This window comes from Gadus chalcogrammus, chromosome 8 (assembly GCF_026213295.1).
Source record: "Gadus chalcogrammus isolate NIFS_2021 chromosome 8, NIFS_Gcha_1.0, whole genome shotgun sequence".
In the NCBI taxonomy this organism is placed as follows: domain Eukaryota; kingdom Metazoa; phylum Chordata; class Actinopteri; order Gadiformes; family Gadidae; genus Gadus; species Gadus chalcogrammus.
In genome coordinates this window covers 17,808,904-17,823,086 of record NC_079419.1, presented here as the reverse complement: position 1 = coordinate 17,823,086, position 14,183 = coordinate 17,808,904, and the positions used below count along the sequence as shown (strand labels likewise).

The window sequence follows — 14,183 nt, the reverse complement described above, 5'->3', positions numbered from 1 at the left end:
CGCTGTAGGAGGAGAACCTTTCCCCGGCATGCGATGCCTAAATGAGGGCTGATCTGATTGTGTTTCTTATCGCGGTGTTTTATAAGAGGACTCTGAAAGCTTTCCTTTTCATTGTCCATCTGGACCTGGTTTAGATAACGCCAGACACAGCCTGCGAAACATAGCCCACATCAGATTGACGGTTTTAGATTAGCTAATTTTAGAGCCCCATCCCAATAGAAACTGGGAGACCATGATTTGATGTGGAAGGTCAATAAGTCAATAAGTGGTCTGAGGAATGCTATGAATATGGAACTTGCCGGAAATGCCTTTTTGATTTAGCAGGTGCGGTAGTGGGGTAACCTTTGCAGGTTTGTTTGTGTGTGTCTGTGTGTGTCTGTGTGTGTGTGTGTTTGTGTGAGCATGTGTGTGTTGTTTGTGTGTGTGTGTGTGTGTGTGTGTGTGTGTGTGTGTGTGTGTGTGTGTGTGTGTGTGTGTGTGTGTGTGTGTGTGTGTGTGTGTGTGTGTGTGTGTGTGTGAGCATGTTTGTGTGTGTGTGTGTGAGGAGGTACAGTATGTGTTTGTGTCATGTGTTTATTTTTTTGTATGTGTCCTGAAGTGGAGCGCGCATGCAATGCGTGGGTTCGGCATCTGCACTAGAACAAGATGTGCATATATTTACGGCAAACATGGAAAAACAAACGCATGATGTGTCAGTCAGCACCAGCCTTCAACAGGATTATAAATGTGGGTGTGATATAAAGGGCAGACTAACAAGGCTTCTCCTCACTCGCGGCACTCTGGCGCATTGAACAGAGGCCTGGCGTCGGGGACGGCTGGGTGGAACTGAGGACTTATTGAGTCTGAGACAGGGGGCCGCCACGCCGTCCGTCTGGAGCTCCACAGACAGACAGCTGAATTATGCTTACTCCCCCAGATGTGCTGGATATGTGTGCTTGTGTGTGTATGCTTGTGCATTCTTGCTTGTGTTTGTAAGTCCATGCGTGTGTTGCTGTGTGTGTGTGGTTGTGTGTGCGTGTGTGTGTGCAGAGCTCAGTGTCTGTTTGTGGGTGTCAGTGATAAAAACGGACCAAGAGAGAGAAATATACAGAGAGAGAGGAAAGTAATATGAAGAAAATCCCAGGGAACGATATCTTCGCATCAGGTATAGAGGATATTATTTTCCACTTCGACTGACCCTAATCCTTGTTGTTTCAGTGTGTCTCCATTGCCGCGGCATACTTGTGCTGTGTCATTGCATTAACACTTTAATGGGCCACTAGTACATACACAACAATTGAGTACTAAAAGCAGAATTAGACCCAGGCTCAAGCTTAATGGAATTAGAACGGGTTGAAGTATCTGCAGTTTAGCTCATGTGTCAATTGCAGGGGACTGATATTGATACAAAAGCTGGAAGGCAAAGATATTCCAGTCTATTTCTTGTTTTACTTGTTCGAGCAGCGCTTCTATTGTGGCTTTTTAAATTCAGTTTGAGCCGACCTGCTTCAGCGGACATCTAATCTCAACACTACCGTGTTGAGATTAGATGGACCAAATGGAAAGAGCTAATCCTGTATTAGCATACATCTCGCATGAATGTCCTTCTTTTCCCTCATACATATCTGTGTTCATGTACAATATATTCCTTTTGATTTCTCCCTCGCACAATTGAATTATAGTCTCCTCTTTCGAAAAGCAAAAAGACACCAAAGAAACAGGACTCATAAAGAGACACTTGACATGTCTCTTTATGAGTATTTTACATTGAGCTGAGCTAAACTGTGCCGTCATTCTGTTTCTCTCCACAGAGTGCCTACCCCTGTTGAGCCAACCACCAGCCCCTGTCTCGTTCATCTCCGACCAGCCCTTCCGTACAACCATGCCTCTAGCCAGGACCCGTGGATTTCCACCCCAGCACGGGAGGCCTGTCCGGGGGCTTTGCCTCCGACCATCACTGCCCTGCCTGCTCCTCCTGCCTTCCCTGCTCCTCCTAATTGCTTCTTTGAGCGACGTGTGCGAAGCCCTAGGTACGACCAGAGAGCCAACTCTGCATCAATAATGCTGCTGCGCTGCCTGTTAAACACTGGCTGTGTGCTGTCTTGTTCTTGTTCAATTGTGCACTGTTGTGTCCTGTGCTGGTGGTTCTGTTTTTCTTGATAGGCTGACTGGCTCATATGTTGGAATATGGTTATTGTGATGATTAGATGTGTGTGTGCGTGTGTGTGTGTGTATGTGTGTGTGTGTGCGTGTGCATGGGTGCGTGTTTGTGTGCGTGTTTTCTTGTGTGTGTGTGTGTGTGTGTGTGTGTGTGATTGGAGCAACATCAGTACATCAGCCCAGGCTTTTGGTGAAGTTAATGTAGTCTGATTTGCTTGGAGGCCCTGGAAGCATGTTCCTCATCATCCTCCTGATTGCAACATCTCCACAGATTGTCCACCACACACACACACACACACACACACACACACACACACACACACACACACACACACACACACACACACACACACACACACACACACACACACACACACACACACACACACACACACACACACACACCTGTGCACCCACGCTTACACCAACATACATGCACCTACACACACCCGCACGCACACGACCATCAGAACTAATTTCCATTACTTGTCACTGCACTGAAAATACTCCAAGCGGAGTTTGGTAAATGGATCCAGGCCAAAGACGGAGATAACAGCACAGACCATTAGTGGATGGCCAAAGTCTAATACATTTTCCACTCCTCTTTCATTCATTTAACCAATTTCACTCCATGGCTTTTAAACTGATTGACGTCAAGGATGAATTACTTTTTATATTTGGCAGCAAACATAAAACCCCTCACAAGGCCAGCAAGTGTACAAAGCAATATGATGATACCTTTGACACTTTGACTCCAGTATATACCTCTGTATAGAAACCATACTTCCTTCCTTTTGACACTTTTGAAAGTGAAAGTCAGAGGAATCGTCTGTGGAATATTGTTATGACTGGTTTTGTTTTCAAAGACTTTAACATGCAATAAATATCCAGACGTCTCGGAAAAAATGTAAATAATGGATGCTAATTAATGTTTGATTTGTGGGGTAATTGCTCAATAGTCTTGTATAGTTGATAGCGAAAGGGATAATTTTGATTTCTCAGACATATATCCCCGTGCTCAAACACTGCACGTTGATCCTCTGCGAGCGATGCCAGTGATGCATGAGTGGTTCGGGCAAATTGCGTTATTAATTATCTTTGAGATATCATGCTCGTGTGGGTATTCTCACAACACCATTATGGCAAACGCGTGCTGCTGGATCGTAGTTTAAGACCCCTCTATTCCTGACTGGAGCCGCCCAGACGAGGTGTTCCATTAAGACCAGCCGGCGCTGGTTCACCAGCCGCCGTCTCCTCGCCCAAAGCCGTCTTCTACCAAGACAAAGCTATTACTTTCCCTTTCTCTTTTTTACGGTTCCACCGGCTTTCTGGAACTTTCTGCTCGTAACCACTTTCTGTTCAGAGCAAATCCACAGAGGACGGGCCTTGCAGGGGTTTTCTGTGGCTCTTAAAGAGGCTTATGTGGTCATATTGCCAGCAGGACAGGGTTTTCTGCCCGGGTATTGGCTAACCGAGAGCACTTTAAAGTGCACACGGAAACATAGGAGGGGGAAAACACGGAGCAGCCTGGTGAAGACGGTGTTGTGTTTCCCCCTCCTTAAAACCACCCTGTGCAACAGTTATTTAGATTTAAATGTATACATATCATTGTATTCATTATTATTTTTATATATCTCTGATGAGTAAGCCCTCATGTAGTATACCTCATAATTTGTGTGCTGCCAAGAATCATTAGTTGGGTACAATCTTGACTTTGCTTCATTAGTGATCACCAGATATTTTTAATCAATATATCTAAATATTGTATATGAAGGGAGTGTTTTTTGAGCAAACAGGACAGTGAGAGTGGGGGCCTCTTTACTTCCGCTAGGCATAGTGGATCATTTAAATACACACTCTGCTTAGCGAGGGGACCTTCGGCCAGGCTTTCAGCCACAACATTTCTCCTCAAGTTTCTGTCGAGGCGCTGAGGTGAAAAGGGACAGGCTAGTGATGTCTGGTGTTGACGGTCTCTTCGCAGCCGCTGAAGTGTGCAGATACGACACGGAAAAGGGATGGCTAGAAAAAACCAAACCGTTTTAAATGCCGTGTTGAGTGGTTCCGTGTTCCTGCCTGATGCTGCGGCTGTCTCCGCAGGCAGATGTAAACCAACACGGTGCGGACCCCGCCCGTCAGGGGATAGCGGCTGGGTGGGTGGTAGGGAGGGGCGGCGGGGGGGGGGGAGTGGGCGGTGGGAGCCAGGTTGCTATGGTGAGGGTCAGCCCGTCTTCACCATGGTGGATAGAAACTACTTGTGCAACTGAGGAGGAGTTAAAGCCGGGCGCCATGGCAACAGGCCATAGACATGCAGACATGGAGCTGCGGCCCCCTCAGATGGAGGCAGGGAGGCGGCGGTGGGCGGGTGGGCGGGGTCGGGGGGCCGGTTGGACCTCAGGCTCATTGATCTGAATGAGTTACTCGGGGGCTGCTCACTCTACAGGCTCCAAACTGTTTTTGATTGGGTCGAGTGCAGCGGGAGCAGATTGCCTAAGCACCTGCAATAGCCGTTGGGCGACGTTATAAAAATATATTCACGTATATATATCTTCATTCGATGAGAATCTGAATTCTCCCCCAGGGCGAGATAAAGTACTCATACATATGGCGTATTGGTCTCATTTCAATGAGACACATGAAACCAGGAAAATGAGATTAATTGAAATATTTTCGATCCCTCTCTGCATATGTTCCAAGCAATAAGGGCTGGAGACTAAAAAGCACCCGATATATTAATACATTTAAAGCAATTATCTGCTGTGAATCGGCAGCCAACACGTCTCCAATCTGTGAAACACTCATGTGTCATGACAATCTGTGCTGAATGCATAGTCGTGTGGCCTGCTCTGAGCAGAGAGAGAGAGAGAGAGAGAGAGAGAGAGAGAGAGAGAGAGAGAGAGAGAGAGAGAGAGAGAGAGAGAGAGAGAGAGAGAGAGAGAGAGAGAGAGAGAGAGAGAGAGAGAGAGAGAGAGAGAGAGAGAGAGAGAGAGAGAGAGAGAGAGAGAGAGAGAGAGAGAGAGAGCATGAAAGGGAGGGAGAGGAAGCAGGGTAGAGGGAGAGAGTGGGAGAGTGTACAACATAGAGAGAGAGGGATAAAGAAACAGGAAGAGGAAGGGAGAGTGAAAGAGATGGGGCGACCAAGAGAGAAAGAGATGGAGAGGAAGTGAGAGAGAAGTGGGGTAGGAAGAGGCAGTGGGTGAATGAGATGGAGAGAGAGAGAGAGAGAGAGAGAGAGAGAGAGAGAGAGAGAGAGAGAGAGAGAGAGAGAGAGAGAGAGAGAGAGAGAGAGAGATGTTCCTCTGAAGCCCAGGCCCATCTTTTATTTATGACCCACAGGAAGTCCTTCATGATGTCCTCTAGATGTTAGCCAGGAAGAAGAGAAAAAAAAACACACACACACACACACACACACAGCTCAAGTCCACTGGCGGACAGTTAATGGGGGCGGAGTCAGGTATTGGCTCTGCTCGCTTGCTTTCAGACAAATGAAAGTCTGTTGACGTCGTGGCTGCTCCGGTGAGGTGGTTTCTGATGTCCACCTTGTTGTGGTCCAGCCCACTTTCCTTTCGTGGTTTCCTGTGCGTTTCATTCTTCTTCAGTCTTCTCTGCCCCGTCTAACCAGTTGCCTTCCTCTTGTGTGTCCATCAGCAAAGCCCTGGTTCACCAAGACCCCCACCGACCAGATCGGGGTCTCGGGGGGAGTGGCGTCGTTCGTGTGCCAGGCCTCGGGGGACCCCAAGCCCCAGGTCGTGTGGAACAAGAAGGGCAAGAAAGTGAACTCCCAGCGTATCGAGGTGGTTGTCACAATGCACAACGCTCCCCCCCCAACACAGACCAGACCGGCCCTGATACAGACCCTGCACCCCCAGACCAGCCCTGATACAGACCCTGCACCCCCAGACCAGCCCTGATACAGACCCTGCACCCCCAGACCAGCCCTGATACAGACCCTGCACCCCCAGACCAGCCCTGATACAGACCCTGCACCCCCAGACCAGCCCTGATACAGACCCTGCACCCCCAGCCCTGATACAGACCCTGCACCCCCAGACCAGCCCTGATACAGACCCTGCACCCCCAGACCAGCCCAGATACAGACCCTGCACCCCAAGACCAGCCCTGATACAGACCCTACACCCCCAGACCAGCCCTGATACAGACCCTACACCCCCAGACCAGCCCTAATACAGACCCTACACCCCCAGCCCTGATACAGACCCTGCACCCCCAGACCAGCCCTGATACAGACCCTACACCCCCAGACCAGAGCTGTGATAGACCCCCCCCCTACACCGTTGGAGCAGACCTGTTGTAGCCCCCCCCCCCCCCTACACCGTTAGAGCTACCTGTTGTAGACCGCTCCCTGGTGGCACTAGCCAACTGATTGCGATAGTGAAAGCGTATTTTATTGCTGTATTTTTGAGTAATTTAAAGCAATTTGTCATTTTAACTCTCTGATAAAATGCTCCATTAAATAATCTGGACCTGGAAAATAATTTAATTTGATAGCTTTTTAGAACTTATTTATGATTCATAACTTTTATAATTCACTCTATTTGGGCCACGTCTGAAGCAAATGTGATTCATTATGTTTGCTACAGCCAAGCGTTAAGGGCTAATTTACCCACTATGGGGATTATTGAAATGTGGGGACTGTTACTTATGGTTTAATGAAAGGAATAACCCATTTTAATCTGTTTATGTGTGATTAAAGTTTCAACCTCCACATTCAAAACAAAAGTAAGTGGTCCTCAGTCAAGCATCCAGTCCATCCAATATTTCTAATCAGCGCACGGTACTGCTGTGACCAGTATCGGGTGAAATGAAACGGTGCGATGCATGGGGGCAGCAGAAAGACTCTTTTACATTTTATGTTCGCTTACTGTTTAATAGTCCCCGGTCCGGCTGCTAAAACAGACACTCTCAAACCCAACAGTAACAAAATTATGAATAAGTGACGATTAAAGTAAAACACAAATCTAAATTTAATTGTGTTACGCGATCCGCGGAAGTGGGTATATTAGAATGCAATTTTTTAGCGTGACATTACCCCTTGATGATGAGATTAACCCCGTCTGGGGCGTAAGGTTCTGCTGCAGGCCACTGCATTAGCGTCGATCACAGTCTATTAACGGCGTTACAGTCTGTTCCGCCCCGGCCCCGACGGCCCTCCGCGGGCCCCCCCTGGTGTGTGACTGTGAGCCTGTGTGTTCCAGACCATCGAGTACGACGACGGGGCGGGGGCCGTGCTGCGGATCCAGCCCCTGAGAGCCCCCAGGGACGAGAACATCTACGAGTGCGTGGCGCAGAACAGCCAGGGCGAGGAGGCCGTCACCGCCAAGCTGGCCATCATCCGAGGTGAGCCCCCTGAAGCGCACACCCGGGGTCACACCCGGGGGTCCCGGAGTTGAGGACTGGGGTCCAGCCGCTTCGTTTAGAGACTTGCCCATGCAGCACTTTGTGTCGTTTTTGTAGTTTTCTTCCTAGCTGCTGCCGCTGCTCCAACATTGATTGTTTACTTTGCTGGTGCTCAGCCTCTCCTGTAGGTCACTTTGGAAACATAAATATAAGAGTGTGCTAAATAACTAAATAGTAGTAGTCAATACACAGTACATCTAAATTGTAAATCGATGGATTTGAGTTGGGTTAAGTGGGGTGTCAGTTTATGGACGATATGAAGATAGAAACAGCAAGCCCAAGCATATCCAGGCATTTATACACACAGACACACACACACACACACACACACACACACACACACACACACACACACACACACACACACACACACACACACACACACACACACACACACACACACACACACACACCTGGCCTGACAGTACCAGTCGACGGTTCCCATGGCTCTCAGCTGCAGAGGTGACAATGCAGCTGTGCCACAAACTCTGCCCTCCCCTCCACATCACCCCTGCCCCCCACCCTCCAACCGCACCATGGGACAAACGCTGCTTTAAATAGTCCCCGCCAGTGAGCATGTATGAACGTGTGTTCATGTGTGTGTATGTGTGTGTGTGTATGTGTGGCGCTAACACATTAGCATGGCACTTTAGCATCCCTCCCCCTCTCTGCCCCCGCTACGGTGTCTGCCTGCCGGGGGCCAGAGCGAGGAGGGTGTTAATCTAATGTACACTGTCTCCGCGCCCTGCTAAGCTCATCTAATATGGCTGCTCCTAAGTGCTCATGGGAGATAAGGTTGCCCACATGTTGTGGCCAGGCGCCTGCAATCCGGAGGGCCTGGTCTGGCCCTCTGCCCTGCCCTGTCTGGTGGAGGGTGCTGGGTGGAGGGTGCTGGGTGCTGGGTGGGGGTTGGGGGGAGCTGTGGCCTCATTGGGTCATTTCAACATGAAAAAGACACAAGGGATTAGACTCGGCGTTGGCAGGGGAACGAATAAAGAGGGGGGGGGGGGCTGGGGAAGAGGGGATAGAGAGAAGGAGAGGAGGTGGGGGGGAGAGGAGAGGAGGGGAGGAGAGGAGGGGAGGGGGTGAGGGAGAGGGGATAGAGAGAAGGAGAGGAGGTGGGGGGGGAGAGGAGAGGAGAGGAGGGGAGGAGAGGAGGGGAGGGGGTGAGGGAGAGGAGGGGGGAGGGGGTGAGGGGAGGAGGGGAGGGGGAGGAGAGGGAGGGGAGGGAGGGGGTGAGGAGAGGAGTCGAGGGGAGGGGAGGGGAGGGGAGGGGCTGAGGGAGAGGAGAAGAGGGGAGGGGAGGGGAGTAGAGGGGGCATTGGTGCGCAGAGGGAGGTGGGATGGCTGCAGCAGCTGAAGGAGGTTCAGAGCGATGGGAAGAGCAAGTTGTGGGTTCACCACGAGATGGAGTGCACCGCTCTACATTAGACGCGGTTAGAGGAGAGAAAGGGCTGGGGAGGGAAGGTTAAAAAGATGGCGATGGAGAGGGGAGGGATGGGTTATTCTGGCGGGCTGGCAGGGCGGTGTGGTGGGCAGAAGGCTCCAAGCCCGGGGAATACACTCTGGTCCATCTGTTATGAGAGCTAGCATCACTACACACACAGCCCCAGTCCATAGCACATTACCGCATCGTCTCCACACCTCCGGGTCATGTCTGTCGGCCCGCGCGTCTCTGTGGCCGTGTGGGCGTGTGAGCCTGTGTTTGTGTCCGTGTCCGTTTGAGTAAACTTGTTTATTCAAATTTCATTAGCCTAAGGTTAGACACTAAAATAGGTCATCCAAAGCAATGGCCAAATGAAGTGAAATGCTATGGTGGACTAACTCCTCCAGCCATTATAAAATCACAGAAAGGAACTTAATGCAATTAATCTCCTCCACACACACAACACATTTTGTTCCCTGACTGCAATATCCAGCCATGCGAGCATAGGCGGTCAATCAAGAAAACAGTCAGGTCACTTAGGCGAAGTTTTGCCCATGGACATAATCGGGAAGCTGAGAAATCAAACGCATAACCACAGTCCCCAGACAGATTTCCTTCTCCACCTACTAAGCTAGTGACGCCCCCATAATGCAACACTGCTCCCACAGTGCCGCACCACTACGGCAATGTTATCCGACATAAAAAAAAGCATTATCCCCTAAAAACAATGGAAAGCTGTAAGCTACGGCCAAGGCTAAATAATTCCGCTGAGTAGTCACCACTTGAAGAACAAGTGTACCAAATCCTTCCAACCCGCTGGGTCCTCAGAACCGGTTCTTCCCCGGGGGACAGCATCAGAGCACCGCTACTTAGGGCTGACTTAGGCTGGGTGGAGCTGAGAAAGGTTTCCTTCATTAGCCCGGGTCCCATCCACAGCGCTGCCTGTCTTTAATCCACTTCCACCCCGCCAGTCCTCCTTCATGGTCCTCCCGTGTCTCCACACACACACACACACACACACAAACACACACACACACACACACACACACACACACACACACACACACACACACACACACACACACACACACACACACACACACACACACACACACACACACACACACACACACACACACACACACACACACACACACACACACACACACACCAGCCAGGAGCTGAACCCCCAGTTGGCCCATCTGGGGGACGCTGAAGAGTGCGTCCTTGTGTGGTTAGGCGGAGGATGTGCGCTGCTGCACTTGACGGTCCTAATGGATAGAGGTGGGGCCAGCTGTGGTTAGCCTAAGAGAAGGGGGATAGGGAGGGCGAGGTTAGGTGAGAAGGAGGGGCGGGCGGCACAATGCTCTTCATCACCACCATCAGCCCCATCATCATCATCCATCACCCTCATCTTCGTGGTTCACTTCCTGTAAGCCTCTCCTGTCTTATTAGCGTCCCGCCACCTTCTCGCTATTTTTTGCTCTTTCTTTCCCCTCGCGACAATTTCCCTTTTTTCCTCTTCGAGGTGCCACTTCATTTTATATTTCTTAATCTCTTGTTTTATTCATTCTTTCATTTTCGCAGCCTTCAATCTCCCCGAGGCTCCCTCTCTCCCTTGCTCCCTTCCTGCCTCCCTCCCAACCTCCGAACCAACCCTACTTTACCCCACCCCGTCCTCTTTGTGTTTCCTTGCACGTCCATTTCCCATTCCTCCTGCACGTGTATGGCCTTTCACTACTATACTTCCACCACCACCTCCACCACCGCCATCAACACCCCCACCCCCACCCCCACCCCCACCCCCACCCCCAACACCACCACCACATGCACTTTCATACGGACACCGCAGCTGTGTTCCTTTGCCTTCAGCAAATCTGAATATCTGCAGCTCTGCATGTTTAAAACCCTCTGGTGGGCGAGATAGACTCATCACTGCAGCAGTATGTGTCTGGGCCTGTGTGTGTGTGTGTGTGTGTGTGTGTGTGTGTGTGTGTGTGTGTGTGTGTGTGTGTGTGTGTGTGTGTGTGTGTGTGTGTGTGTGTGTGTGTGTGTGTGTGTGTGTGCGTGTGCGCCTGTGTTTGTGTATGTGTCTGCCTGTGCCTGTGTGTGTGTGTGTGTGTGTGTGTGTCTGTACACGTGTGCCTGTGTGTGCACACCCGTGTGTGTGTGTGTATGTGTGTGTGTGTGTGTGTGTGTGTGCTGTGTGTGTGTGTGTCTGTGTGTGTGTGCGTGTGTTTGGAGATTTTGCAGCGTAATCCTGATTATACTCACCTCCCAGTGTCCCAGTTTAGGAGATGGGTAGGCGAGGAAAGGGTGGGGAGGGGTGTGTGTGAGCGAGTGTGTGTGTGTGTGTGTGTGAGTGTGTTTACATGTATGTGGGTGAGGGCATTAGGAGCACCAGGGTGCGTGATCCATGAATCGCTCCCCCGGGCGTCTGCTGCATCGGCAGGTCGGAGGCCCCCCGAACCATTCTGGTCCTTCAAACAACGGAGGGTGTATCCGCTCAGCCGGCAAGCCGATTACACACTCCCTTAGCGGGGACCCGCGCTTTCATCGTGGTGCTGCATACAGTGTACTTTAGGCTCTCTCTCTCTCTCTCTCTCTCTCTCTCTCTCTCTCTCTCTCTCTCTCTCTCTCTCTCTCTCTCTCTCTCTCTCCTCTCTTCTCTCTCTCTCTCTCTCTCTCTCTCTCTCTCTCTCTAACCCCCCCTTCTCCATACATCTCTGTCTCTCTCCCACCACCGCCCCCCCTCTCTACTTTGTATACATACGTCTAATTTGTTACCCCATTGTTTCACATGGTATCTCTACTCTACCGTGGGGGTTTTATAGTGAAGCCTCTGTTCCCTTGTGTGTGTGTGTGTGTGTGTGTGTGTGTGTGTGTGTGTGTGTGTGTGTGTGTGTGTGTGTGTGTGTGTGTGTGTGCGTTGTGTGTGTGTGTGTGTGTGTGTGTGTGTGTGTGTGTGTGTGTGTGTGTGAGAGAGAGACCGTGGAGCAGGTGGAATAAGGGACCAGGGTTTCAGGGAGGCTCTGGGGAGTAGCTCTGTGTTGTGATCCATAATCATTATCAGTTCAATTGCTCCTCTTCAGCACTGCTGCGTCCTGCGGGAGCCGCGGCGCTATCCATGCTATTTGGCGGCCGCTGAATCATCGCTCTAATCCGGGGCTTGCGGTAGCATGCTAGCGTGTGTGTAGCCTCAGGGCCCACGCAAACACACTGATGCCGTTACGCTCCATAACGGGCCGGAGCGTGTTCTAAAAAAGGACACTGTTTGGATTTCCTTTTGTGTGTGTGTGTGTGTTTGTGTGTGTGTGTGTGTGTGTGTGTGTGTGTGTGTGTGTGTGTGTGTGTGTGTGTGTGTGTGTGTGGTTGTTGGTGTGTGTGTGTGTGTGTGTGTGTGTGTGTGTGTGTGTGTGTGTGAATGAGGATGAGGACAGAATGTGAATTTGTGCTTGTTCAGCCACACTGTCGCTATTATGTAAATTTATATATGTGTGTGTCTGTGTTTGTTTTGGTCATTGTATGTGTGGGAGTGTATGTGTGTGTCTATGTTTGGTTGCTTGTTGGTTTGGGTCACCGTGTGTGTCTGTGTGTGTGTGTTTGTTTGTTTGCGACAGTGTGTGGGTGTGCATGTATGAATTTATGCGTGAGTGCGCTCATGTGTGCTTGTGAGTGTGTGTGTGTGTGTGTGTGTTTGTCGCAATAGCATATTTGCCAAGATCTGGTTGGCTCCAAAGCTTGTTTTCAGCACCAGTTCCGATCACCCTTCTGTAAACACAAGCAGCCCAGAATGCATAGTTCCAAAAAACACACTCACACACACACACACACAAACACACAAACATGCGTGCACGCGCGCAGGAAGACGCCCAAGAACAATAGCGGTTGAATGCCAAGAATCTGCATGTGTGTGTGTTTGTGTTCTCCAAAGCACATACAAACACACTTCTCATGGTCTGTCTTATCAATTTAAACAGGGGCTAGAAATAGGCTGCTGTCGGGCAGTGTGTTTGTGTTTGATAAATGATTCATTTGGTGAAAAGCATAATCACGACCCTGGCTGCAGTGTCTATTTCCAGCGTCCATCCCTACCTCTGCCTCTCTCTCGCTCTCTGCCACTCTCTCTCACTCTCTCTCTCGCTCGCGCTCTGTTCTCTCTCTCTCTTTCATTCTCTCTCATTCTCTCACTCGCTCTCTCGCTCTATCCTTCCATCTATCTAACTATCCATCTCTTACTTCTCTATCTATCTATCTATCTACCCATCTATGCATACCATCCTTCCTGCCTGTATATTTATAGAGCTATGATGATGAACAGGGAACAATGCATGAGATGGCAACACACACACACGCACACACACACACACACACACACACACGCACACACACACACACACACACACACACACACACACACACACACACACACACACACACACGCAGCTCTCCTTCAGGACCAGCTGTAATGGCGCGCTCTAATTAACAGCCAGGGAGTCCATGTAGCCGTAGCCGGCAGGGTGATAAAAACACCATCTGAACCCTCCCACCTTCACACACACACACACACACACACACACACACACACACACACACACACACACACACACACACACACACACACACACACACACACACACACGTGTGTTGTGGGGAGAGAGGGGGGTGGGCTCAGGGGAGCTAGCCTTCCAACCTGCCCATTGATCCCCCCCCCCCCCCCCCCGTTCATTCTATATTTCCCCCTCTCCTCTTCCTCTCGCTATTCTGTCGCCGACAAGTGCTGCCCCCATTCAGCCAGGTCATTAGCATTGATCGCCTGCACGTCCGTGTGTGTGCGTCTGTTTGTGTGTGTGTGTGTCCCCGGTGTGTGGCCCTCCGCCCCCTCCTCCCTCCCCTCCCTCACCCCCGTCGGGTCGCCGGCGCTCTCTCCCCGCAGACCTCCTGCTATCAGCCCCGCCGCCACCGCCGCCGCTATCTGACAGGACCCTCTCAAAATGTCATCTCTTGAGGACATGAGAGAGAGAGAGATATACATAGGGAGAGAGAGAGGGGGGGGGGGGGGGGAGAGATAGAGGGAGGGAGAGGGAGAGAGAGGGAGGGGGGAGAGAGAGTGAGACAGTTACACACAGAGAGATAGGGAGGGAGGGAGGGAGGGAGAGAGAGAGAGAGAGAGGAGAGAGAGAAGAGAGAGAGAGAGAGAGAG

General features: G+C 50.7%; 1 protein-coding gene across 1 annotated transcript in view; it reads left to right on the top strand.

The window, feature by feature from the left end:
- Nucleotides 1-1,053: 1,053 nt before the first annotated feature.
- Nucleotides 1,054-14,183, top strand: part of LOC130387901 (receptor-type tyrosine-protein phosphatase S-like) — a 43,107-nt gene continuing 29,977 nt past the window's right edge. Inside the window, exons 1-4 of the mRNA XM_056597196.1 lie at nt 1,054-1,144; nt 1,791-2,009; nt 5,785-5,930; nt 7,353-7,494. Coding sequence (XP_056453171.1) covers nt 1,108-1,144; nt 1,791-2,009; nt 5,785-5,930; nt 7,353-7,494 — 544 coding nt within the window. The 5' untranslated portion in view covers nt 1,054-1,107. The remainder of the gene's footprint in view (nt 1,145-1,790; nt 2,010-5,784; nt 5,931-7,352; nt 7,495-14,183) is intronic.